This window comes from Sapajus apella, unplaced genomic scaffold (genome assembly GCF_009761245.1).
Source record: "Sapajus apella isolate SASKATOON/1434 unplaced genomic scaffold, GSC_monkey_1.0 scaffold203, whole genome shotgun sequence".
Lineage (NCBI taxonomy): Eukaryota > Metazoa > Chordata > Mammalia > Primates > Cebidae > Sapajus > Sapajus apella.
The window spans coordinates 769,021-796,717 of NW_022437143.1; the positions used below are offsets into that span (position 1 = coordinate 769,021).

Sequence of the window (27,697 nt, forward strand, 5' to 3'; positions counted from 1 at the left end):
GCCCAGGCGACAGTGCGAGACTCTGTCTCACACTCCATCTCAAATAACAAAGCAAAACAAAACGTTGGCTGAGCATGATGGCTCATGCCTGTAATCCCAGGACTCTGGGAGGCTGAGGCAGGCAGATCACCTGAGGTCGGGAGTTCAAGATCAGCCTGGTCAACATGGTAAAACCCCCATCTCCACTAAAAATACAAAATTAGCTGGGTATGGTGTCACATGCCTGTAATTCCAGCTACTCCAGAGGCTGAGGCAGGAGAATTGCTTGAACCCAGGAGGTGGAAGTTGCAGTGAGCTGAGATCGCACCATTGCACTCCAGCCTGGGCAACAGAGCGACACTTCATCTCAAAAGAAAAAGTGAATTACTAGTATATAAAGATCAGGAAGAGCAACTTTAAGTCTTTGAAAAAAAGATGTTGCAGTGCTGGTCTTTTTTTTTTTAAAGACCAGTGGAAGTGGGAAACTTTGCCCCCACTACCACAAATTATGCAGTCGAGTTTCCCACATTTGGGGAAATCATAGGGGTCAACATATCTGGAGTGCAATAGATAAGCTTTGCCTTGGGAAAACCACCTTCGTGATCATGGTATCTCCCCTGCCAGGTAAGTAGTGCTGGCCTTATATTTCTGCACAGTAACAGTCATCAGAGGCTGGCCCCCACGTCTCCACACTCACAGAGTCCCACAGTCCTGCACCTGCTTTCCTTGGCAGTCTCTGTCTCTCTCTACCCCTTGAGTCCTGCATACTGGGTCTCTGTCTAAGACCGTTTGACAAAAGGGGGCCCACTGCTAATATATAATGTATTTGAAAACCACAGTTCTAGTCCAAACTTTCCTTATACTAAGAGGCAGCTGAAGCCCAGAGAGGTCACATGAATGGCCTAAAGCCACACAGAAACACAGGGGAGAATCACAGTCTAAGTGCTGGAGCCTCCTTCCCTTGCCACATCCCTGCCTGTCTGAGGTTGGAGTGAAGGGGTGGAGATGGCACGAGCAAAGGCCGAGTGGCGGGGTTCCCTGAGCCCTGCTGAAAGCACTACAGGCAGTCCTGACCATCCCATAGACACTACCTAGAACACAGGGCACAAGATCAGACACAGTTTGCCTGTAAATCGCCAAGTCCTAGCAAGGCCTGTGGTGGCTGGGTGACAGTTTGCCATCAGTGCTTAGTGACAGGGGTCAGAGGCAGTCCTGGAGAGTCCGATCTAGTGAGCATGCTCTGCTTGGAGCTGTTTAGAAATCCTCAGCTAGCCAAGGAAAGGAGCCAGGAGAGGAAAGCACAGGAGAGACGAAAAGAGGAAGGAGAGCAAGGGCAAGGAAGAAGACCCCCCAGGGGCTGCTCAGGGGGTGGCACCTGGGGCAACATCCCTGGTGCTCCAGTGTAGTTTTCAAACTTGCTAGGGTGTTAGAACACCAGGGACTCAAAATAAAAAAAAAGAGAGGTATTTTTTTCACTGCCTTCTTACAAGGGGCCCTTTGGCAAGGCGGTGGGTGGGGAGCGTTGGTGGCAGTGTCCTGTGCGTGCAAGCGAGGTAGCTGCAGGTGGGGGCGAAACTGAGAGATTGCGCAGCAGAGGGAGGGGAGGGGGCATCTGTGAGGCTGCAGGAGGGAAGGGGGGAGCCAGTGAGCCGGAGCATTTTGTTGGAAGAAGCTTAATGGCTGCACGATGAAGAAGGGGCATGGAAGGCTTTTTACATGGTCTGGGATGTAAGGGCCATGTGATGCAACCCTCACCTGCAGCCACTCTAGGGACTCTTCACTAAGATCAACTTTGCTCTTAACGCTTGGAAAATGGGGAGATGCAGAGCTCTTTACCCAGGTAGGCATCAGGGAAACACAGAGGCTGCACCTATGAGGGATCAGGGGCATGTCTGGGTTACATGCCGGGCTACATCCAGGATGGTTCCCCCAAGTAGTGGGATCCAGATGCCTCACAGATCCAAGCCCTGCCTGGCACCAGGCCGGGCTTGTCCCCACTCCTATCCCCAGCGTGTCTGCCCAATGTGGATCTGACCTTTTGGATGATCAGGGTCCGGAATGTCTTTCCAAAGTCAGAAGGAAGCTGTGGCGACTACTCTGAGATTAGGGGCTCAGCTTGTGGGCTGGAGGCACTATTTCAGCTACCTCCAGTGGAAATGGGGGAGCCACAGCATCACCTATACCTACTACAGTAGCTCCCATGGGGAAGCAGGCAGGAGGCTGATGTTCTAGCTAGTCTGGATGGTTTCCTAAGGTGCCTGGATCCTTCTAGGGTGGGCAGCCAAATTTACAGCTGATGCCTGGGCTGTTCAGGCCTCCCCCACCTCACCTGTAAAGACAGGGTCCCTGGAAATTAGACTCTGTCTTGGGCTGGCCAGCAGGTTAGCACTGAAGGCTCAGATGGAAGCTACATACTACCAGACACAGAGATACTATCAGGAGCCAGGAGCCAGAGAAGAGGGCTGTGAACTGCCCTGGGACTCTGCAGGGGGTGGGGCTTGGAGATAGAGCAGTGATGGAGGTGGAGGGAAAGCCTGCAAGGTATTCTTGACATGTGGATTCATACTTGACCTAGAGGTCACCAGAGCCCCTGCGTGGTGCAGAGTGCCTGACACTACTCACTCAACATTCCTGCTAACTTTCTCACCACACAGCACCAGGAAGGAGAAAGCACCTTGGCATGGGCATAAGACTGCGTAGGTGCCACTGTGCATAGGCTTGGCAAACACAGGCTCTGCTGGAGTGAGACACTTGGAAGCAGTTTACAGTGAAGCCTCCCTGGGGAAGCTCAGCCTTCAAGAGAGATCCTTAGAATCCCTGCTGGGATTTGGGAGGAGAAAGAGAAGGAGGCGGTAGCTACTCTCAGCCAACAAGGTGGGTCAGGAGAGTCTAGGGGTGCAGCTTCCAACTTGGGAGTGGGGACAGATAGAAGTGTGGCTCAGGCCCCTGAGGAGCAAGACCCCTGACCGGCCTGGACCAGGGTGGGAAAAGTCGTGTTCCCTTCTGCTCAGATTGCAACATGGGTGAGCCTGGGGCCCCAGCCATGACCAAAGACTGCAGACACTGCTTTAGGCTTGAATCACAGACTGATTAGACAGGCTACAACTACTGTACCCGCCTCTGTGTCTGTGGGATAACTGCTTGGGATTCAGTGACATGGGTGGCTCTGCCCATGAGGACAACCCTCCAGAAATTAAAATCAGAAGGAGGGAGAGGAGCCCCTCCAGACGTGGGCAGAGGCTGGCTGGGTGCCTCAGAGCCTCTAATGCAGGGCCTGAGACCCCAGAGGGAGGTACTGATGGCGGGGGAAGCTGCCTGAGACTGAGGGAGGAAGTCAACTGGAGCCACTTCCCAGACCCTCTTTCCAGATTTCCCAGGGATGAAACCCTGCCCTAGCTCGGGGAGAGGCTCCGAAAGCTGCCTTTTGCTGGGCTGAAGCAAGCTTGCATGGGGTTAGGCCGTTGGGGGAAAGACTAACCTCCTACCCTTCAAATACCCTCAAGACCAGGCAGAACAAACTTCAAGAAATGCTCCTGGAAGGAGGGAAGGGGAAGGCCAAGGATGAGGCCTGGGGACCACCCTCACTACTGCCTTTGTGCTGTCCTCACTCAATAACTTTACAGAGCCTGTGAATATTCCAGGAGAAAGAAAAGACAAAAGATTGCTGCAATCCACCTCCACGATACTCTTTCCCGTTCTAATGACATCTGGTTAACGAGGCACAAGCTGAGCCTGACCTTGCATACTAGAGGGAAGCAGAACATTAAGGAACCCCAAGGAAGCCGCAGGGGCCAGGAAGGCAGGGCTCTGTGTTTCAGGAGGGAGGAAAAAGGCCCCCTGCTGGCCTCTTGCTGGAAGGAACCCAGGGGGTTGTGTGATTTAAAGACTCCTTCATCAAATGTTTGGGAACATCTGCATTGTTCACAGAAGCAGCCACATGGGTGGCTTCTAAGAGGAGGGCAAGACAAGCATGGGAGCAGCATGCAGGGACAGTGGCGCACAGCTGGGGGGAGACAGCTGAGGGCTCCAGTACTCAAAGTAGCTGGAGCTGAACTTTTGCGCTAAATCAAACGTTACTTCATTGCGGACTCTCTAGATGCCCTGAAGGCACTGAAGTGTTAAGAACTGTTATTGGGACTGCATGCCATCCTTGGTAGGCCTGGGAGGACCCCACTTTAGGCTTGGATGCCTGGTCAGAGAATGGGAGCAACTTGAGTTGGCAAAAGTATTGGTCCAAAAATAAAATCCACATCAAGTCTAAGCTGGCTCCAGAGTCCTACTTTGTGTGGGTCCCATGGCCACTGTGTGCTGGGCCTGCTGGTTAGCAAGTACAGAAAGCTTGGCCCAGGGTGGGAGGGTGCCTCTGAGCCCCAGCCCCCTGCACAGAGGCCGCCACAGGATGCACTGGCCCAAGGCAGACAGTGCCAGGAAGAGCATGCAGATGACATATTTGCTACCGAAAGTGTACATACAATCACACTGAGCCCCACTCCTCACCACGGAAGGCCCTAGCGGGTTCCAGTGAGTTCCAGGACAGCATGCCCCCCTCATGCCCACCTCATGCTGTGAGCACCTGACGGGCCACAATGGTAGGTTAGTGGCTGTGGCCTCAGATCTGCCGCTGGTGGGGAAACCATGCCCCAAGACCCCAGCTTGGCACAAACCTGTCCTCATGTCCAGGGCTTGTTCTTTCTTTCAGCAGGTATCATGCTTTTAGCAGTTTACAGAGCTGGTACCTCAATGTAGGTCTGGACAGGTAAGTCGGGCGTTCATGTCCAGCACAGCCCCCTGCGTACCTGTTTCCCAGTGCCCAGCCTTGGGACTCACAGGGGGACAGGCCTTGAGATGAGTGGGTGGGCAAGGTGGCCAGCCGGGTGTCCTCACAGGGAAAGATGCCCTCATTCTCAACAGCCCAGCAAAGGCCAAAGCAGCCCTGCCCCCTGCCCAGGGATTAAGCTGGGAGAGCCCAGGGCCTTTGCTCCTGTAGCCTGGGCCTGAGGTACAGAGACTTGGGTCCAGGTGCTCCCCTCACTGACCCAGGATGCTGCCTCAAGCCACTGTCAGCTGCAGCCCTTTGCAGGCCAGGCTTTCCAAATCCATGAACTTGAGAGGTTCCTTCCATGAGTCATGTGGCCTGGGGGCTGCCCAGGGAGGGAAGGGGCTAGAGGGCAAGGCCACAGAGCCTGAGTCCAGACACTTACCTTGACCTTCGCAGAGCTTCTTCATCAGGGTCTTGCACTGTGGGTAGAAAGGAGCGGGTCAGGGGACACAGGAGACACAGCAAGGAAAGCTGCTGGGGCTCTGAGGGCACTGAGTCCCAGGATTCAGCCAGGCCCTGTGCGGTGACTGCCCCCTCACCTGTGCACTGTGTGCTGGGCAGAGGCCCCAGAGGACACTGGGAAAGAGTCAGGGGGTGGCCTGTGAGGGTCTCATCCCAGCCCTGGGCAGTCATCTTGCCCGGAAGCTGCTCACCAAGCCTACCACTCACTGTTGGGAGTTGGCCTTGGAGCAGAAGGCTGCTGTCACTGGACAGTCCGCCTGAGGGGCCCAGAAGAAACCCTGCTGGCCGCGGGCAAACCATCACGGCCAGTCCACCTTCAAGGGCAGGGAGCAGGACTCCCTGACTTCTGCAGCGCTGGGCCCAGGCCCCTGGTGGCCCCTCAGCATCTCCTTTCTCTGCGCCCACCCTGAGAGCCTGCACTCACTGAATTCGGTCCCTGTCATCTGGGCCAGGATGCGGAAGGAGCGAGACTGCAGGTTGGAGGAGCGGCGGGCCCACTCGTCAGCCTCGTCTTCCGGCTTGTTCTGGTTCTTAATCACAGCCTGGTACACGGGAGAGGTGCTGTCTACGGTGAGGTCCTTAACAGGGAGGCTCCTGCAATGCAGAGAGAGGCCGTGGGTGAGGGCTAGGCTGGAACCTGGCTCCCACCCCGCTGGGGCCCTGCTCCATGCCCACTGGTGGCCCCTATTGTTCTGTCCCCACCTTGCCTTTACCCACTGCTGTCTGAGAACCCCAAGACACGGGCATGACCTGGGTCCTCGGTGCTCAGTGTGGTCGCAGTAAAGCAGTTACTCCTCTCCCTTGTGAGAGGCAGGAAGCTCAGGTCCCTCAGGTCTGCCCTTCCTCTGTGCTCGCTCCAGGCCTAGGCCCAGAGACATCCCCACCCTCAGATCCCCTTTACAGAAGGAGGAAACAGAACAGGTCTTCCTTGACCTCCCTGAGCAGGCCATGAGTTTGGACCTGGCTGGGGACAGGACATTTGGGGGACCCAGAGGCTTCCTCAGGGTCCATCTGCTGCCCTCCTCATACTTTTGGGTCCAAACAAGGAGCTGCCAGTGCCGGGTCTGTCCTGGAAGAGGACGGGGGTCAGTGTGAGCAAGTCGACTCTGCCGGGAGGCGGTAAGAAACTAGGCAGCAAGGCATGGCCCCGGTATGGCCTATAGGGACAGGGGATTTCTGGCCTGGGGAAGTTGGGAGTGGGGCTGCATGGGAGCCACTGGTCCTCTGTCCCAGGGAAGCACAGCCCTTTGTAGGAGACCAGGTGACCTTCCGTTAGACTCCCAGGGTCTGGCACATGGTAGGGGCACAAAGCTCTTGGCTGAATAAACAAATCCTAGATCAGAGCCAGAAGGGACCCCAGAGACCCTCAGGCCCAGTGCCTCCCAGCCTGAATCAGACCGCAGTGCAGGCCATGACGGAAAGGTGCCCACTCACCCTGGCTGGGGGGCCAGAGGACCAGGCTGCCCAGCCCACCTTCTCAGAGGCCTGGGAGGACTCAGGTGAAGCCCACAGCAATAACAGACTGCTGGCCCAGCCCTCTCCTCTACGGATGCTGAAACTGAGGCCCAGAGAGGCCAGCCAACTAGCTCGAGGTTACAGAGGATAGGAGCCCCACTGAGCGAGAACCTAGGTTTCCTGGCTGCTAGCCCTGTGTCCTTTCCATGAGGCCCCCTGTAGTCATAGGGCTCAGGAAGGCTGCTTCTGCCTATGGGAGGCCCTGGATCTGTACCTGGAGACATGCCCTGTCCAGCACTCTCCTGCCTGCCTCTCCCTTTCCCCCAGTGGGCTGGTTGGCTGGGAGAGGAACCTTGCCATTGTGCATGTCTCATACGCTCCCTGCAAGGAGTGGGACAGGGAACTGGTCTAGTCTCCCAGGACTGGTCCCTGTGTCTGGCTCAGGGTGGGCTATAAAAGCATAGGTGCAGAAAGGCGATTGAGGTTGGGTGGAGTGGCCCTGACTTCTCTGAGGGCCCTGCCCTGGCCCAAAGAGCTACAGGTACACTGGTGGCCTATGGTTGGGATCGGATGGGAAAGACCAGCAGAGGCCTCTGGGGTCCAGCCAAGGAGGAGCCTGCAGCTGCCCAGGAAGCAAAGGAGAGGGTGGGATCTTGCTGTTGGCTGGGACAGGCCATTTCTGGCATAGGGAGGAGTCCCAAAGGTTCCTGAGGTCTGGGTGAGGTGGGCAACAGGAAGTCACAACCAGGTCTCCGGGGTCCTGGCTCCTGTCCCACTGGGAGGGGAGGGAAGGAGGGAAGGAAGGTGTGGTTGCAAGGCCCTTGAGCCTCTCTATGAGGCTTTGCAATCCAGAGAGTGGATGGAAGGTGTTCGCTGCTGTTTCCACGGAACATGCCCAGGAGGAGCTCCCCTGTGCCTTTCTTGGCTCCAAGGGCTCAAGAAAGCTGCCAGGAGTCAGTCCCCTGGGACTCAATGTTTCTGGCTTCATTTCCCACCACCCCATGCAAAGACAGGGGACTTGTGTTGCTGCCGTGACCAAGACTGGGAGTCAGATGAGGAAAATGCGGTGCCCTCATGATATCAAGGCTCAGGGAGAATATATGCAGAGAAGATGGACTAGGTCCTGCAGGCCTGGGGCCCTGGCCAAGGCCACTCTCTGGACCCACTCCCAGCTTGTTCTTCTTGCCACAGAAAACACTCCCTAGGGTCACCGTTGCATTTACTTCACTGTGTGCAGTCCTCAAATCTGATTCATCTTTCCCCTCCCATGGGTGGTCATGGCAGGCACTGGCTCCTGCAGAGCCACTTCCCATGAAGATTCCGGGGAGTGGTCTCCAAGAGGTTACCTTGCCACCTTTAGCCATGAATAATGTCCCAGTGTGGATTCTAATGTCCAGGTCTACAGTGTCTCAGTGCAGATAGAAAAGGCGTGGGGAGCTGCCCCAAAGCATGGCAAAGACAACACAGGTATGCACCCCCAGCCTGGGGAGCCTGCAGCATGAGTGTCATTACTCTGTGATTTTGTGACCATGGTGATATTGTTTGGGACAAAACCTAAGAGACAAGTACTTGCCTGTGCAGGCTGCAAAGGATGTCATTTGGCTGAGAGGTGGGTGTGAGGAGGTGTGAGGAGGAGCGTGGACAGAGCACGTGGGCTGACCACTAGTCCTCAGACACATCCCACCAAACCCACATACCATCCCACAACCAGACAGATGGACGACGGGACAGACACTGCGGGGTCTACTTACACCAGCGGTGACGCCCTGCCAAGCAGAGGAAAATTCAGCCGTGAGTGCGCGTCCATCATGGGATAGCAGAGGGGCAGCGCACACAAGAGAGCCAGGTTAGGGTCAGAAATGAGTTATGGGGATGGGGTGGGTGAAGGAGGAAGAAAAAGAGAAAAAATACGGTCAGTGAGGAAGGAACCATGGAAATTAACAGCAGAAATGGGAGCATGTTATGGCCGAGAGGTTACTCACTGGCACCACGGCATCATCAGCCCAGCGTGGCCGCATTAAGAGGAAGGGGAGAAGAGGACCCTTTCCAGGCACGCCAGAGGAGGAATAGGGAGGGGGTGGGAGGAGACAGGAGGGAGATGGGAAAGGTTCTTCGAGAAGCCTCGATTAATCAACAGTGCATCAGTTCCAAAACTGATGGGTGCCCTAGTGGTGAGACAAAATGATAGCAGTCTTCCCAACGTGCAGACAGCAGAAAGTTAGTGAAGAGCAGTTCTTCCATTATTTTCCGCTGAACTTCCCTTTGGCGACTGCTGCTACTTTTAAGAGCACACTGAGGACACACGTGACAAAGAAATGTTAACAGGAAATCCCTGTTAGCTCTGGGGTTTAGTCAGGCAGCCTTGTTTTTCTGGTTACGCATGAGCTAATGGTTGTGTTTTTAAACTTGCAGGATCATATTTTCTGCTCTGAATGATGGAATTCAATCAACCTTGTCCAGAGTTATGCAAAGAGCAGTAGCCCTGAGCCTTGGGAGTTTGACTTGAAGTTCCAGGACAGGCAGCCTCTGCTCTCTGGTGGCCTAGAGGAAGTACTGCATCTTTGAGAGGGTCCCAGGCTCCCCAGTTCCAGCAGAGCCCAGGGAGCCCACACTGTTCCACCCTTGGGCCTGGGGAGCCTGCTGTTTATAAACTGCACGCACATCAGGGCCACAAAAGCTGGGCTGGGCTCTGGAGCGGCCAAGCACAATTGGGTTCTCTGGGATTTTTTTAATCCCTCCATCCCTCTTATTACATGTTTTCCTGGCTTTGGGAAAAAAAGCATCGCCATCATTTCAAGACTTTCTGCCATGAGTTCCGAGGGGATCCTGACCCAGATTGATAATCAGCCAACACTGTGGTATTCCCAAGTTGAAAACAGTGAGGGACTCTGTGTGTGTGTGTCTGTGTGTGTGTGTGTGTGTGTAAGAAACAACAGACAGACACACACACAAGAGAGGGAGAGAGGGAGAGAGAGAGAGAAAGAGCGACAAGGAGGAAGACAGAAAGAGAACACAGAGAAGGAGACACAGAGACACACAGAGAGAGGTCTGTCTGCATGAATGTTTGCATTGCTAGCATTTTTCATCCACAAATGATTTTCAGCCAACTCTTTTTTTCACCACCCCTCAAATTCCCCAACCATAGCTAACGGGTGAATTCCAGGAACCAAGGATGTCTTAAATGCCACTGCCCTGAGGCCAGGCTTCCTGGGGCAAAGAGGAGGGGATTGCTGCCATCAGTGGGGCTGGTTGCCAGCACTACTGTGGATGGTTGGTTGCAGACCCCTTCCCAAACCAGAAACCCAGTGAGTGTATTTGAATTGATTCTCAGCGCTGGAAGAACCTGGCAACGTCCCCCTCCCCAAAGGACAGTTTTGCTGTGAGAGGCCTGGGGGCCTCCAGAATGGTCCCCTTGTTAAGAGCACTGTAGAAGTCTCTTCTTACGCCAGCCTCCTCATGGAGCCTGGGAAATGCAGAGGCTGTGAAAAGCACTTTGAAGAGCTATCATTTTCTGCATTTCTCCACCCCTCTCCTAAAGCTGACCGTGGAGAGGGTCTGAAGAGAGGATACCCGTGTTCCAGAAGGCCCTGGTGAAGGCTGGCTCCCCTCCAAGGGCCACGCCTCCAGGAGGTCCAACATGAGGGAAGAAAGCTGGTCCCGATGGCGCCCAATGGCCCAGACCCCTTGGGCTCTGGAGGCGCTGAGTGGCAGTGGAGGAGGGAGGTGCTTACCCACTGAAGTCACTGCCCTGGGCCTGGGCCTGCCCTGCGATGGCATCCATGATGGCGTCCTGGGAGTACATGCTGATGGGCGTGTTGTACTGTGCGTGGATGATGGTGGCCTTGCCGCCCAGCCCCTTCACCTCAATGGGCTTGTGGGTGGACAGGGCCGAGTCCTTCAGGGCGCTGGGGTTGAAGCGTTCCTGGTAGTCGGCGCTGGGAGAGGGGTGCGGGAGTGCGGGCAGGGAGTGGGAGGAGAAAAGGGCAACAGGGGGTGGTTACATGGGTGACCAAGGCAAGGGCTGGGCGTGGTGGGTGTCGAGAGATCTCCCAGAGCCGATGCCCTCATCCCCCGTAGGCTACACAAGCCTCCTGATGGTGGATGGTCTGGGTCTACTGAGGAAAATCCTTGGTGCCCTCCCACAAAGCCCAGTGCAGAAGGTTTTCTTTTTCCTTTCTTGGTTTTTGTTTGTTCGTTTTTGTGAGACAGGGTCTCGCTTTGTTGCCCAGGCTGCAGTGCAGTGGTATGATCTCTGCTCACTGCAGCCTCAACCTCGTGGGCTCAAGTGATCCTCTCACCTCAGCCTCCTGAGGTAGCTAGGACCACAAGCATGTGCCACTATGCCCAGCTAATTAAAAAAAAATTTTTTTTAAAGACAGTCTCATCATGTTGCCCAGGTTGGTCTTGAACTCCTGGCCTCAGGCTGATCCTTCTGCTTCGGCCCCTCACAGTGTTGGGATTACAGGCATGAGCCACCATTCTTGGCCATAGAAGGGTTTCCTTGCCCACCTCAGTGTTCCCAGATGCCCTGCAGGACCTGACTCAGCCTGAACTCCCTCCCAGGGTTCTGCAGGGGCTGCCAGGCACAGAGAGATCTCCCACCACACACAGCAGGGGGAGTGGGGGCATGGGGCTGGGGTAGGGGATGGGAACAGCGGCCCAAGCTGAGTCCAGAACTCCCCAAAGGCGAAAAGCGGCTCCACTGGGCACCCACAGGGATTCTGAGCAAGCTTCCTCCATGAAGGGGCTCTTCCTGCAGGCTACTCCCTTGGCGGCCCAGGGCTCTGCTCTTCCAGACGCTTCAGGACATGTGCTTCTTCCTCAGAGCAGGGCTACGACTGCCCAGACCCCTCAAGTCCAGCTTGCCGTGTGGCTGGCCAGCCTCTACCCAAGGGAGGCTCTTCCCTCCAACAGATAGATGCGCTCCCCGGGCACACAAGATCCAGTGCAGCCCTCCTGAGGGGTCGCCAGGACAGAAAGGTCTTCAGGCCCACACAGGCCCAGCAGCAGCACAGCATTGCGACCCACCCCCACACCATCACCAACCCCAGGCGCGTCTTAAGCAGCTGCAGCAGGAAATTGGGAATGAATTAGAACCATCAGATGGAGCCCGCACCCCCATCCCCAAATGCTTCTACTCTAGCTTCACACACATGCAGGCTCACCCAGGGGCATGAGTGCACCCCACTCATACATATGCACACACATGTACACATGCCAACAGACACATCCTATCCACACCAGACACACGCAGACACATGCTGGGGCGGGCACGCAAGCGCACACACATGCTGTCCTTTGATACTAACTTGGCTGGAGAGTTGGGTACCACCTGGGGAGGAAAAGGGCAAAGAAGACAGGGTGGTCAGAGGGAGGCTCCGCCAGGGGGAGGAGTTTGAGCTCCAGGACCATCCTCAGCCTGGTCGTTGTGGAGGCAGAACCAGCCCAAACCGCACTGGGTGAGGAGAGCAGGGAGCGGGGAGGGAGAGCTGAGCTGGGAATCGCAGCATCCGGGACCCTCGGTTTTGTTTAGAGACCGACACTGCCGTGTTTTCCTCTCAGGGGGGCCCCCAGTGCCCTCTGCTTTGTCAGAAGTAGGGTTTTCTTGTCCATCTTTGTGAGCACTTGTACCACGTACATGAATCCCCCCATACAAGTCTGGCTATAGACCCCAGAGAGGAAGCTGGGCATGGAGACAGGAACAGCTGTGGCTGCTAAGGGAAAGACTGAGGCCCAGGGGCCTCCCTGCCCATCAGCAGCTCTGGACTCAGAGTCTGTTTTGTGGGGGCAGCTCTGGAGTTCTGTCCTGAGCAGGCATTGCAGTGGCGTGGATGGTAGGGTGTGCACGGGGTTACCTATTCCTCCACCAAGCCCTGACCTCCTCTTCCTCCCGGAAGAGACGCAGGCAGCTCTGGCTGCTTCTCTTTGGGTATAGGGGAGTGGGGTGCACAGTCCCCAGGGACCACTCCTAAAGGCCCTGTGGGCTAGCAACGAGGCAGGATGGAGGAGCGAGGAGGTGCAGGGAGAAGTGTCAACTCAAGGCTTGCTGAAGGAAAGCGACCAGCCGAGGCAGCCCAGCTTGGACAGCGCAGTGAGAGGCCCCTGCCTCTCACTCTGACCCGAGAGTGAGCCTCCCAGAGCATGGTCTCTGTAGGGAAAGCAGTGTCTGTCTTGTGTTTCTTTAAATGCAATTTTCCTGCAGTGGCAGACCCTGTGGCCAGCGGCCCTATCTGGGGCCTGTGAGGGAGACAGTGCAGAAGCTGGTGAGATCTTTCCCCAAACTCTGCCACCTGCTTGAATCTGCCCAGTATGGGCTCTGGCTGGAGGATCCTGGGCCCCGGCCGGCCTGGCCCTGGTCATTTGCAGCCAAACCCTGGGGAGCCAGGCTCAAGTCAGTGGTCCTTGGCCCCAGCAAGCAGCACCGTGGGCCCTGCTCTGCCCCAGGTCTGCCACTGCCTCAGAACTGATAAAATTCCCTCTGTCTTCCCAGACTCAAAATAGCTGCAAGAGGAGCTATATTAGGAAAGGGCCAGCACGGAGCCCCATTCCTTCTCCATTTTTGGCCGGTGCTGACAGCTGCAGGGTCAGCTCTTGCCCTGACCAGCCCAGTGCCCCCTGCAGAGGGCAGTGTTGGCCTGGCGAGGGTGGGGGCTGCCTCTGCCCTGCCTTGGCAGCCTACTCCTTCTTTGGCATTGATTCCTGCCTCCCCTTTAGCTTCTCCCACCCAGGACCTGGGGCTGGGATGGCTGCAGCAGACACATCTGAGAGGTGCCAGTGCCTGGGTCTTGGGGAAGATGAACTAAAGATGCAAGACCTGCCCAGGGGCCTTTGCACTGCGTGGCCTGAGGAATACTGTCCTTCAGCACCAGCCCCAGAGCAGAGGAGAAGAAGGGGGCTGCAGGGATGCCCATGCCTGCCTGCTCTTGCATCATGTCTGTTTCTCTCTCCTCCTTCCAAGAGGATACGAGCTGCAAGGAATTGCACTGCAAGCTGCCCAGAGGAGACAGCAGCAGAAGGGGCTTCCTTTTGGAGCCAGACAGGAGAGTTCAAGTCGTGACCCTGCCTCTTCCTAGCATTGTGACTCTGGGCAAATTACCCACCTGTCTCAGCCTGTTTCCTAATTCTTTATATTGAGATGTAGTGTCTACCACACAGGTGGGTCGTGCAGACTGAACGGGTCCTGAGTCTAAGGTGCTCAGCACGGGAGAAGTATGCCGTGGACAAGCTCAGGGATTAGCACTTGCTGACCCTGTTGCCTGTGAGCAAAGGTGTTGGCCTCAGCCCAGCAGGGGTTGCCCTAGGCTAGCCCAGGTCAGACGCTCTAGCCCTTCCTGCCGGCATGGCCTGGAACAGCAGTATCAGCTTTCACTTTGGATAATGCACCCACTGCACACCCTCCCTTAGCCCACCATCCCTTGGAGGAAACTGTCAAACTCGGCAGCTCTCAGCACTAAGTAATAATTTACACATTCTTCAGGGTCTGGGCAGCCCCTGTACCAGCGGCAGGGTACCTCAGGCACCATGGGAAGTACAGGTGGGCCTGGCTCCTCACTTCCCTGAGCAGGTAGACACGTCCCTGTCTCAATGCAAAGTGGAGTCAGGCAGACCTGCGCGCCAGTTCTGTCTACCATTTACTAGCTGTGTGACCTTGGGTAAATCACTTGCCTCTCTGAGCGTCTATTTTCCAGCTATAAGATGGGGGAAATCATGCCCACCTCTGGAGTTGCTGAGAGTTGTGTTAGAGAGAGTTGCTGAGAGATAAGGCATGTGGACTGTTAGCTGGTCCACAGGCAGAGAGCAGGGTCGGAATGCGGAGACATTATCATCGTTGCAGGTGAGTCTCCTGGGAGTCCCAGGCCACCAGAGGCTGACCTCCCTGCCTGGGGCCAGTCCCTGGAAAGGACCAGGAAGACCTACCAGCCCAACAAAGGTGGGACAAGGAGGCCACCTCTGTTCTACTGTTCCCTGAGTTTTCTGGCAAAAGTCCTTTACTGGGAAACCCTGGGGGTGTATATAGGTCTGTCACCTTGGGTAAGGGAAGCAAGCTGTGTGGTGCCAGAGGTGAGCTTCACTGAGGATCCCAGAAAGAGCTGGGGAGCTGGAGAAGCTGAGGGCCACGGGGAGCAGTGGCCTGATGCGGCACAGGTGCTTTCTGCTGCAAGGGCAAAGGGAAGGGCATGGGCCTGGGCCAGACTGACCAGGTTCCTACTGTGACTCTTCTGGGTGGCTCCAGGCCAGAACTTTGTTCAGGAGGTGAAAGAACAAAGCTCAGAGCTTTACAAGTGTTGGGTCCTTTATCCTCCCAATAACCCTGAGACATGGACAGTGTGATTCTTCCATGATTCGGAAGAGGAACCCTGAACTGCTAGGCTCTACTGCTTCGACTCAGCCTGCCCTGACCAGAGAGCACTATGCCAATTGCACAGGACGGGAAGAGAAGTCAGGGTGAGAGAATAAGTGTGAAGGGCTCGGCTCTAACACAGGCCCAATGTGGGGACTCCGTTCCCTTGGCCCCCTCCACAGTGCCCCAGCCCTGTGTCCTTTTAACTGTGTGCTCCCAGAGTCCCCCCAGACCTTGGGGGTGAGGCTGCTGTTCTCCTGCACAGCCCCTTTCTCTTTTGGGTCTGCTTCCTTGCAGCCCCACCCTGGCCAAGGTCAGTCCTGCAAACCTGCTCCCGGCATGCCACTGCCCAAGAGTCTCTCAATATACAGCTAAGGGGCTCCCTCCTCTAGGCAGCTTCCCAGACTATACCTAGTCCCAGAGAACTTGCTTTTCCACCTCTGGAACTCTTCCCTGCTCCTGCCTCCATCCTCCCAGGGGGTGGGGACTCCATTAATGAAGGCAGCAGGCTGTGCTGTCTTGTTCTGGGGGGTAGCCTAATGAGAAAGTTTTGGTCTCCTGCATTCAGGACTGGCTTGGCCATGTGGTAGCTGGACAAATGGACTGTGACTTAACCTTCTCTGAGCCTCAGTTTCCTTCTCTGCAAAATCCGACATGTCACCCTAGGGTGGTTGTATAAAATGCTGGTGCGCCTGGCTCACGGCACACGCCTCAGGATCATCGCTGGCCTCATGGGCTCGGGGCTGGCTGGATTGGGGCCAGCGCCTCACTCTGACCACCTGACCAGGCGTCTGCTGAACACCGAGGACCCAGGTGGCCCAGGCCACGCACGGAGAGCTGCATGCCCATTACCTACCCTCCTGGGAGTCCGGCACCTGAGGCCTTCCCTCGGAGGCTCATCTTGTACATCTGAGCCATCTCCCTCAGGGTCTCTGCCGAGTACAGGCCAATGGGGTTGTTATACTGCCTTGGCTGGCTCGAGCCCGGCAGGGCTTTCGGGCTGAGTGGGTCCCAGGCCCCCTCCGGGCTGGTCTTGGCCCTCGGGCTGGCCCATGGAGGGCCAGGGTCAGAGGCCTCGGCGAGTGAGGAGAAGGCGGAGGGCCGGGAGAAGGCAGGGCTAAAGGTGGGCCTGAGCTCCGGGGTGCCGGGGGTGCCCGGGCTGGCCCTTGCCTCGGGGCTGGGGCTGGGTGCCGCCAGGCTGCCGTTCGTGTCCAGAGTGGGGTCCTGGCACAGGGCAGGCCATGCAGGGGAGAGAGAAGAGAGCGGTTAGAGGCCACATGCGTCCCAGCGCTCCTGTGTGGACCTGAAACAGATGCGTTAGTGCTAGCCCCACAGCCTGAAGCCCAGAGCACCTGGGTGTGGCACCTGGAAAGGAGCACGCTGGCGGAGGAGCGCACAGGCACATGGCTCCTGGCCCGTCCCGAGACTGGCATCCAGCTGGGCAGAGTGCCAAGCCCTGCATGGAAGCCAAGCCAAACTTGCCGTCCCCCATGGCCCAAGGAAGTGGGTACAGGGCTCAGGGGATAGCCTGTTATGTGTCTGTTCCCCCTGCCCTTGAGAGTGGCACCCAGTGGGCACAGCCCAGCCTCCTGCTCCACTGACCCCACACAGCCAGTGAGATGGAATCCCTGGGCTGGCTGTGGGCAGGTGGCGGGGAGGTGAAGAGGGAAGCTGAGGAAGTGGGTAGCTGACATTTGGGGTCCTCAGTTCACCTCTGCATCTTCCAAGCAGCCCTCCACCCACTCTCCCAATCTGTGAACTACCCCACCCTGGTTAGCCTCTTTTTTCTCCCAGCCCCCCCGCCCAATCTGCCCCACTGGACAGGTGGGTTCACTGTGAGCCCGTGCAGCGGGAGAAGTTGTGCAGGGAACCCTGGGGGTTGAGCTGCTTAGCAAGGCCTGGGAAAGCCCCAGGCAGTGGTGAGGTCTGGAGCCAGGGCTTGGCCTCCCTTCTCCCCCGTGCCTGCCTCAAAGGCCATCGCCAGCGTGTCCTAAGGGCTACAGGGGCATGCACTTGGGAGGGGCAGGTGGGGAAGTGGAAACCAGAGGGAGAGATCTGGGTGGGGGAAAAGCCTGAGGCTGGCAGGCCTTTCCACGCCGGGAGCTCCTCCTCAAGCTGGCCTTGGCCATAGGCACCTAGTCCCAACCCCTTCGGCAGATGAGGGTCAGAGCCTGGATGCTCATCCCCTGTTTGGCCGGGAGGGGTACCCTTCCCCTGAGAATATTGCTGTCCAAGCTGGTTTCCTATCAGCCCAGCCACGAGGCATGGCAAGGGTGGCTTGCACCCAGGCCAGCATTCCCACATCCAGTAGTCAAGAGTGGCTTGAAAGCCTCTCCCAAGGGCCTGCCTCACTTTCCCAGGGTCAGCCGCAGCAGGGGCAGGGATCGGCCCAACTGGGCCAGCCAAAGACCAGGCAGGCTGACCAGGGCCAGCACTCCAGGAACCACAGCTGAGTGGGCCCCGCCGCCACAGTCAGCACCTACCTTCTGGTGGGGAATCACCGGCAGAGGGGACTGGACTGGGGGTGCTGTCGTGGAGATGGGAATGGGACGCTTCGATCTGCAGAAACCAGAAATGAGATCAAGTGAGGAAGTTGCTTCTGGAGCCAGGAGCTCCTGCCTGGGCAGCGCTGGTGAGGGGAGAGCGAGAGAGAGCTGGGCAGCTGAGCCAGAGGGCCCCACATCCACTGTCCACCCCATGTGGATCTCCCCAAGAAGGCCCTGGGCCTGACAAGGATGGAGAAGTCATGGCCCTCGGGCACTTCGGTCAGCATCCATGGGCCCCTGCTATGTCACTGGGAGCTGCTGGGCAAAGTGGAAGCAGGGAAGATCTGGCTTCCAGACCCGATGGCCCATATATGGGCAGCTCCAGGACCACCCTCTCAGCCTCATCTGTAAAGTGAGGCAGTAATACCAGCCTCTAGGTGCTTGACAATGACCTGAGCCTGGTCCTTCCTCTGGCACAGGGCTGTCCTTACCTTCCTGCACAGTTCTGTAGCCCAGATCTGGGCCCACTCAATTGCTATGGGACAATCCCTCTTTTGGCCCCCGCCCTAGGCCCACACCCAAGCCTCCGCCCCCTGCTCTGGAGAGCTCCCACCTACTTCTGCAGGGTGAGGCTCAGGTTGTAGCTGGCAGACTTGATCTTGTTCTGGGCCTCCAGGTGGGTCATGGTGTCAGTGTTGACGCCGTCAATGGCCACCACGAGGTCGCCCTGGCTGAGCTGGGACTGGGCTGCCTTGCTGCCTGGTGTGATCTGATTGGACAGCAGAGGTGGGGGGTGAGCATAAGGAAGGTGGTCCTGAGGACAGGCCAGTCCTTAGGGAAGAGTCACTGGGAGCATTTAGCAGACACCATCATTTTGTCTTTCATTCGTTACGGCCAGTACCAGCTGCTTACCAAGCCTAGTTCCTCTTCCCAGCATGTGGCTACCACAGTTCCTAGAGCTCTGTGTCTGACTGAGGCCATGGGACTAGCTCTGGCCGATGGAATGAGGGTGGAAGCAAGGTACGCCCCTTCCAGGTCTGCCCTTAGCAACCTTCCTTGTGATCCTGCACACTCACTGCTTGACGGACTGAATGCAGAGAATGGAGAGGAGGAGAGGTGTTTAAGGAGCACTGTATTGGATGTTGGATTAATGAGAAACTTTTGTTGTGCTGAGCTATTAAGGTTTGGAGGCTGCCGGACATGGTGGCTCATGCCTGTAATCCCAGCACTTTGGGAGGCTGAGGTGGGAGAATTGCTTGAGGCCAGGAGTTTGAGGCTAGCCCAGGCAACATAGCCCAGACCCTGTTTCTACAAAATTAAAACTATTTAGCAGGATATGGTGGTGCATGATTGTAGTTCTAGCTACTAAGGAGGCAGGTGAGAGGGTCACTCTAGCCTAGGAGTTTGAGGTTACAATGAGCTATGATTGTGCACCACTAAATTCCAGCATGGGTGACAAAGGAAGACCCTGTCTCGTAAAAATATTTTGCAGGCGGCCGGGTGTGGTGGTTCATGCCTGTAATCCCAGCACCTTGGGAGTCTGAGGCAGGTGAATCACCTGAGGTCAGGAATGTGAGATCAGCCTCGAACATGGTGAAAACCAATGTGGTCAACATGGTGAAAACCTGTCTGTACCAAAAATACAAAAAAATTAACTGGACATGGTGGCGTATGCATATAGTCCCAGCTACTTGTGAGGCTGAGGCAGGAAAATAACTTGAACCCCTGATTGAACCCAGCAGGTGAAGGTTGCAGTGAGCTGAGATTGTGCCACTGCACTCCAGCCTGGGTGACACAGCGAGACTCTGTATCAAAAAAAAAAAAAAAAAAAAAATTGCTGGCTATTTGTAACCTTGGTTAGCTTCTTATAACCCCTGCAGCTTGCAAAGCTATGGAGCACTTTTCAGACTGCAGGAGAAAAAAGAGATGCAGGAGCTAAGACACTGCAGCATCCGAGAGATACTGCCAGGCACCCACTCAAAAGCATCTTAGTCCCAGGTGCTTTGTGCTACCTGACAGATGTGGAGAGGGTGAGGTAGCCAGCAACCCTGCCTGGGCGAGCAAAGTTGGCTGGGAAATAGGGCAGGGCTTAGGGTTCTGTAATTGGTGTCATACCGCTAGAAGGTGGGGTGCAGGTGTGGGGGCCAGTTCCCAAATCCTGCGCCCCAATAACATCACAGAATGTTACAGTCTGGAGGCCCCATCTTCAATGTAACCACACAGAATGCCACTGCAACTCCACCCTGGGAATTCCCCATGGGATCTCAGGAAGGCCACACCTCCTGGAACACTACTTGGGATGTCATCATGGCTCAGACTGCACTCTCGGTGACATCATGCACGATGCCAAATTCTGCACACCAAGCCTCCAGTAACAGCACGCTGAATACTGTGGCGGCCCCACCCACAGCGATATCACACGAGATGCAGAATTCCAGAGGGTCTAATGATGTCACCTAAAATGGCTTGATGGCTGGCCCCTAGTGACATTAGTAGCCCCACCCCCAAAGATACCTCATGGAATGCCAGAGACTCTGGCGGTACCCCTATGACATCACATGGAATGCGCTGGCCCCTGCTAATCTCACATAGAATGGCTTTATGACCTGACTCCCACCACACCATGTTGGAGGTCCCCGACCCCCATGACATCACGAGGAGTGCCATGCAGGCCTGGCCTTCAGTGACATCACAGGAAAGAGGAGGCTCTGGACCCCACCCCCAGCAAGCTGTGGCTGGAGGTATTCCTTGGCTTCGCCTCCCAAACATGCCCACCAGCCAGTTCTCTGGGCTTCTCTGGGTACATCCCAGTCACCTTTCTGGCTACAACCCAAGGACTAAGCCAGTTCCTAGCACTGGCAGAAGCTAGATTCAGGCCAAGTCCTGAGAACCATCCTAGATGGTGCCCAGAGAGGCTCTGGGGACAGTCCCTTGCCCCAGGTGCCAAGTCTGGCTGTGGCTCTGGCCAGGCCCTGGGCTTATAGACATGGATGGAAGTTCCTGCCAGGTCCCTCACAGGGAAGCCCCTTCCAAACCACGATGCCCTGCAATCACCAGTCACCAGTGCCCAGCCCACTCCCAGATGGGCTCTGCAGATGCAGCCCAGGAACTGAATTGTCTCTGCATGGCCACGTTACCGGTCACAGAAACACTGCCCTACACTACGTGGGTGATAAAGCAAGACCGGGAGAGCCCTCTCCAAATGCTGTTAATCTGCCATTTCAGCCTTAGGGACTATGGTGCCCCCCTCCCGCTTTTTTTTTGAGCCATGGTCTCACTCTGTCACCCAGGCTGGAGTGCAATGGCGTGATCTCGGCTCACTGCAAATTCCGCCTCCTGGGTTCAAGTGATTCTCCTGCCTCAGTCTCTCGAGTAGCTAGGACCACAAGCGCACACCACCATGCCTGGCTAATTTTTGTATTTTTAGTAGAAATGGGGTTTTACCATGTTGGCCAGGCTGGTCTTGAACTCCTGACCTCAAGTGATCCATCTACCTCAGCCTCCCAAAGTGCTGGGATTACAGACACGAGCCAGCATACCCAGCTTGAGGTGCCCTCTTAAAATACTGGCCACCTTGTGCTCAGAGCACTTCTCCCCAAGCCTGGAATCTGCAGAGACAGGAAAGGACAACACAGAGACAAATGCCTGGGCTGCCAGGAAGCCACAGTGTCTGCTTTGCAAAGTCCAGCCTGTCCTCCAGGCTCTGCTGGGGCGTCTTAGAGCAACTTGAGATTTCTTAAAATACACATAGCCCTTACTCCCAAACTCATTGCCATAGCCTCTGTGAATGACAGGAGTGTGTTGCTGCCTTGAGTGTAAAGGTGAACAAAGGGTAAAAACCAACATCAGAGAAGGAGAACAAAACAGTTTTCTAGACAGAGGGGACTCCTGGGGGCAAGTTGAGCTGCACAGCCAGGCCTGTCCTGCAGAAAATCATCTTTCCCTACTCCTCTATGCGATCCCCAACATTTTATTATAGACATTTTTACAAATTTCTAGGCAGAAAAAGTAGAAAACATTCTAAAGTGCACACCTGAACAGCTACCGCCATGGCTCTACCATAACATTTCACCCACTTTGCTTTATCACACTTCCTCCCTGCACATCCATCAATCCATCTCATTTCCTGGGCATTTCAAAGAAAGCTGCAGGCACCAGAGTACTTCTTTTCGGGGAGAATTTTGCAATGCCTGTTCCGTCCTAGTAAACTGCCCGTGGGGCTCCCCCACAGCAGGACACCCCCACAGCAAGGCTTTCTCATGACAGGGCACCCCCAAATGCTTCTAACCACTTACAGAGAAGGGGTCATCCCCCTTCAGGGCTGGGCTGCTGCAGACCCCACGCAGAAGGGCGGGGGCCTCAGTCACAGAGGAGACGCTACCAGGAAGGATGGGAGTTGTGTCCAGAAGATCATGATGACAGTGTGAGCAGCGGCACCAGAACGACATACAAAAGAGTCCGGGGACAGCCAGATCAGCAGGGCCCTCTACAGGGCCATCTCAATGTTCTCCCTCTGGAGCCACCTCAGAGACTTCTTTCTCCCATAGGCGTGGGCCAGCTGGCACCAGTCCTCCTTCCAGGTATCCACACTTCCTTTCACCTGGACCTGCCTGGCTCCCCGTCATCTTCAGGTATGGGCTGGGCGGCGGCGGGGGGACACTTGGTCCCAAGGGAGAGCTCAGCCTACTGTGGTCTGGTCAGTAGCCAAGCCTCTGACCAGGGGGGAGTGGCCAAGCTGGATCCCCTGCCTGGCACCTCTCCCCTGCAGCTGTGTCTGCTTGTCAGGACTCAGCTGGCCTGGGCTTTGGCTGCCCTGAGCAGGGCCCAACATCCCTCAGGGTTGGGGTTGAGGTGCTGATATCCTTCTCTAGGGAGGTGCTCCAGGCAGGATGGAGGCAGGAATCCTACAGATGACCAGGAGCCATCGATACTTTCACCCCATTGCAGGAGCAGTCTGCCTGGGTGGGTCAAAAGGGGGCACCCTCAGACCCTTGCCCAGAGCCCAGGGCTCATGGAGAGTGCCGTTTAGGCATGACACTTCTGCATCTCTCTTGTCTGACTCCATCCTCCTCTTTCCTTTCTGCGTTTCAGAAAGGGCCCAAATAACCCAAAGTCTTAGAGCTGTGATTTTCTTTTTCTTTTTAATCTTTCTATTTCCTTTTGGGCATTTAAATATCTCCCTTGAATGAGCGTTTCATTCCCACTTCACATTTTCGTCTTCTCCAGCCAATGGGCCCCTCTAAACCCTGGAAACTCAACCCTGGGCAGAGTCTAGAATGGTCTCAGGGTGGGGCACCCAGCTCCTGTCTCCAAAGCTCCCGAGACAGGCTGTAGGTGTTTGGAGGCCAAGATCAGCCCCCCACCCCTAGGAGCCGTTCTGCCTTGCTGAGCCAAGGTCTTAGGGTACCCCCAAGGGCAGCTCAGGGATAATTGGTGCCAGAGCCACCTGTGCATACTGGGGGCCAGGGGTGGGGAGGCAGCAAAGGAGGAGCACAGGTGCCAGTATGAGCCAGCTCCCAGCTCCAGTGCCAGCTTCCAAGCCCTCCATTGTCAAGAGAGTGACAATGCCTTTCTTGGTATTGTTGTGAGGATTAAGTCGTTAAACAGGGGATTATGTAAGGAGAGTGGAGAGCTGAGAGAGTTTCAGGAAAACTCCAAATCCAGAAGGCACAGTGCTGACCCCATCCGCTACCCGCAGAAGGTGCGAGGCTGGCAGGCTGCATCCCTGGGCTTCACAGGAAATAAGATACACAGCTGGCAGAGGGTGGGGCTTGAGGGGCTAGCCCTGACCGACCAGTTCTGAGCCAGCCTGCTGGCCCTAGAGGGATCTGGGTGTTAGGGGGAGGGGCAGAAAGTTCTGTCCAGGGTCCAGCTAAAAGGAGGCGCCAGTGGGGCTTCAGACACACCCATGCCGCCGGCTCCTATTTCCCCAGTTCCCTGGCAGCAGGGAGAGCAGCTGGGCTCTGCAGAAGTTTCTGGCCATCGTTCACTCCCGGTGTTCAAACCAGGCAGGCCCCTGCCTTTCTCCTCTTCTAGATCTGCCAGTGTAGATGTGGTGGGTGGAGGCTGAGGGCAGGCAGCAGATGGGTAGGAGGGGTACCAGCTCCAGCAGCTCCCTTCCACACACTCCCAGACTGCCTGCCTGGGTTGGGGGTGCCCAAAGTGCATTTTCATTGTTTGATTAAATTACTGTCTTGCCCTGCTCGCTCCCTTCCCATCTGGCCTCCCCTGGGGCTTTGCTCATGCTCACCCTCTCACTGGAACCTTCTATCTCCCCAAGGTCCCACTCCCCACCCCCATCCTGGCTGGTAAATAAGCCTCTGCTTGCCTGCCTGCCTGCCTGCCTGGGTGGCTCCAACTGGCTCCTGTCATGTCTCCTTTCTGCACCTCCAGACTCCTCTGAGAAGTGACCTGCACGTCCTGGCCCCACTGCCACTGCATCCCACCTGCTCACACACAGCCGCCTGCCTTTGGCCCCGCCACCTCCTGTGTCCAAAGGCAGGGATCACTGCCCCTCTCTAGCTGACCACACCTCCCCTGGCTTTCCTCCAGCGTCTCTTGAGTCTCTCCTGCCTTTCTTCCTCCTGTCCAGGTCCACAGTTCCATCTGTGTCTTGGTTGTGGCCAGTAAAATGCCCTCATGGGCACTGGCTCTCAGGGGCCACCAGCAAGGTCCATTATTGCATCCAAGAGGGGGTCCTGGGCAGAGGTGGAGTCTGGTTGAAGCTGTGTTTGGGGGTAAGGGCTCGGTGTGGGGGAGGGTCTTTGCAGTCAGGGGCAGCCTCTGGATGAGAGGGGACCATATAGAAAAGGAAGAAGACTTAGGGGATTGTGGAGCTACCCACTAGACCGGAGGGCTCCCCTGCAGGGCCCGGCCCAGACTTCCTCAGACAGCTCTGCAGTCCTGACACTGGCTACCCTGAAATGCCTGTAGCCCGTGGAGCCCTGGGGCTGTTCATGCAGTTGCCTTTGCCCTGCGTCCTGGCCTGTGGGTCTCCAGGGGTCTAGTTCATTCCCCAGGACCCAGCCAGCCTCGAGTCCTCTGTTTCTGGAGCCCTTGCAGAGTCAGATGCAGTTCTGAGCGGCAGGGAGGACCTGGCCTGGGGGACCTCTAAGAATGCATTCCCCAGCTGTGAGCTTCTGAGCCTCTGGCCGCTTATCTTCCCCTGTTGATAGATGGATGTTGCGGGTAGGTCCCTGCCAGCCCCACAGAAGCCCTCGGAGGCTTGCCTGACCTTCAGTGCAGCTATAAACAGCACGGCCTGTCAGCACTGCTAAGAGCTGCCCAAGAAATAACACTACGTGCTCCAGCAGCCCCAAAATTCCAGGAATTGCAGGCACAGCTACCCCAGAATAGTCTCAGCCCATCCCCCTTCCTCTCCCCAGAGACCCTCTGTCCTCAGCATGTCCCCATCACAGCTGGGAGAGTCTGATAAATACCGGAACCGAAACCAGCAGAGGAGGAGGAAAGGCCTCTGGGCTGATGCTCCAGGTCAGCCTGCAGGCAGGGCGGCCGAGGCCCTAGGGACGGAGGGCTTCCACAGAGAGACGGGCCCCTCCTAGGCCCAGGCTCAGCCTCCCACTTGACCAGCCTCACAACCAGCCCTGGTAGACAACATGTGGAAAGTTTTCACAAGTGCCTGTTAGAAAGTGCTCTCACAGGTGTGGAAGGCACCATTTTATTTTAATTAATTAATTAATTTAGTTTTGAGATGGAGTCTCACTCTGTCACCCAGACTGCAGTGCAGTGGCTCGATCTCAGCTCACCGCAACCTCTGCCTACTGGGTTCAAGCAATTCTCCTACCTCAGCCTCCCCAGTAGCTGGGATTACCGGTGCACACCACCACACCTGGCTAATTTTTGTATTTTTAGTGGAGACAGGGGTTTCACCATGTTGGTCAGGCTGATCTCGAATTCCTGACCTCAAGTGATCTGCCGCCCTTGGCCCCCCAAAGTGCTAGGATTATAAGTATGAGCCCAGTGCCCAGGCCGCTATCCGCATTTTAAAAGTGAGAAAAACTGAGGCTGAGCGGGTAAATGAGGCGACACAGCTGAAAGCAGCAGAGCCGAACAGCGCATGCTCCTCTCCCCAAAGCCTGGGCATAGAAGGCACAAAGGCGAGACCCTAGACCATGGCTCCAGCCTCTGGCCAGCTGCCAGGGCAGTCGGGGCTGGGCCTTTGGAGCTGCTCCCTCTCTAGGCTGTTCCCCTTCCCCACTTCCTGGAGAACTGGCTGGGGTGGGGTGAGAGGGCAGCTCATGTTGCAGGCGCAGCCACACCTGTCCAGGATAAATAAAGGCATTTCCCCACCACCCTTCGCTCCCATGCTACCTCTTGAACCCCCTTCTCTGTGGGTCTGCAAGCGGAGACCCTCTGAAGGGAGGCCTTGAGGGGATGCCGCTGCTCCAAGGTTGCTGCCGTGGGTCCCTGGGAGCCACCACCCAGCCTGCAGGTGGCCTGTGTCCTTTCAGGAGGAGCTGCAGCACACACCTGCAGCTGAGAGGGGACAGGCCCTCCCAAGTGCCTCTCTGGTATTCCCAGTCAGAGGGCTGAGCGGGCCGGCATGGGAGTTAGGAGTGACCAGGACACAGGAGATCCACCCATGGCCATCCCTGTCCTGTGAGCAAAGTCAAGCCTCAGTTTGCCAGGCTCTGAAGCGAGGTGATGATCCCAGCCTCACCTGCCTGCCCACCACACAGGGTCACAGACTCCTGCCTCCGGAGCCCTATGACACAGGCTCAGGTCCTGGCTGGGGTGGGAGTGGGTTTCCTCCAGAGAGCTCTGGCCCTACCTCCCCCTTAGGGAGATGTCCCTCGTGCAGAAGGGCCTGGTGAGCCGGAAATCCTACGGCCCTGGTGGGATGGTAGTGCTGTTTCCACAAGGCCTGCCTGGCCAGTGGCACTGAACCAGGACACAAGACCAGGCTACCAGCAGCCCACCACCAGAATTTCTCAACAAGCTTCAAGCCCTGGGGAGGGCACCAGCACCCAGTCCAGCCTGCTCCATGGCTCAAGTGATTTGGAGTATGCCCCTGAAGGAAGCTGAGAGGCCATTATGCCCATCCCCCAGTGCCCTGCCTGAACCTCAGGTTCTATTATTAAAAGTTCCCCCAGTCACTGGATCCAGCACATCCCCACACACCCCCTCCCCGCAGTAACGACATTCCTCCTGCTATCTAGCTTAAGGCCTCTGGACTGCCATTTAAGCCCCTGGCTGGTTGGGGCCAGGTGGCACATAGACCCTGGGTGAGGTCATTGACTATCCTGAGTGCCACTGGGCCTGGTGGCCAATTTGCACCCAGAGGGATAGGGCAGAGAGCACCAGCAGGAGGCCTCGAGATGGTGGAGCTGGGGCACATGTGGGTGCAGGCCCAGGCAGGGGAGGCTACAGGACCTATGAGAGAGCTCCACCTTGTACAGGAACGAGGCCTGCAACCGTGGGGGTGGGAGCTGTGCGGCGTAGTGGGGAATCTGCTGGGGCTCACATGGCCACAGGCCACCACATCATGCAAAGTGTGCTAGGCTGTGGGTGTCCAGGACCCTGTGGTCTCCAGGGCAGTCGGTCTGGAGGGTGGAGTCTCTAGGTTAGCACAAGCCACATCTCCAGGTGAATGACGGAGGGCAGAGCCTGTTCCCTGTGCCAGAGCCAGGCCAGCACCCATCCTGGAAGCATGTGGTCTCTGTGGCTATTATGAGGCTCTCATGGCACCCCTGGGTGGGGCTTCTACTTCTGGGGTCCCCCCAAGTACCCATAGAACCCAAAGTTCCAAAACAGAGACTACTCCTCCAGTGGGGGTGTTGGCTCCTGACCCTCTGCCCAGGCTCCCTGGCACCTCTGCCAAGCACCTTCAGGCCTTGCCCGCTTAAGTGCCTCCCCTCCAACCCCTTCCTTTAGCCCCCAGGCCCCAGCCAAGTCCCTAAGGCCCCGGAGAAGAAACTGTCTTCTTGTTCTCCTGGTAGGCAATAGCCCAGATATCCCTGCCCACCCACTACCCTCCAGTGACAGCCTGGGGACCTCCTTGTCCTGCCTCGTGCCCAGGCCAGCACTGCCAGGGGCTCAGACACCAGGCAGGGTTGTCCTTGCCCTGTATGCCTCACGGTTCACCCTGAGACTTGGGGCCTTCAGCCCTGTCTTCAGTGTCTACCAGTGCCTTGC

At 56.6% G+C, this 27,697-nt stretch overlaps 1 protein-coding gene and 1 non-coding gene across 2 annotated transcripts in view; both read right to left on the minus strand.

The window, feature by feature from the left end:
• Positions 1 to 27,697, minus strand: part of LDB3 (LIM domain binding 3) — a 69,744-nt gene that overhangs the window by 40,832 nt on the left and 1,215 nt on the right. The window contains 6 exon segments of the mRNA XM_032270110.1: positions 5,181 to 5,217; positions 5,685 to 5,854; positions 10,447 to 10,650; positions 12,025 to 12,047; positions 17,540 to 17,615; positions 18,160 to 18,311. Of these exon segments, the coding sequence (XP_032126001.1) occupies positions 5,181 to 5,217; positions 5,685 to 5,854; positions 10,447 to 10,650; positions 12,025 to 12,047; positions 17,540 to 17,615; positions 18,160 to 18,311 (662 nt within the window).
• LOC116544036 lies at positions 456 to 611 on the minus strand. Its single transcript, XR_004265784.1, has one exon. It is a non-coding gene; the product is annotated as a U1 spliceosomal RNA (small nuclear RNA).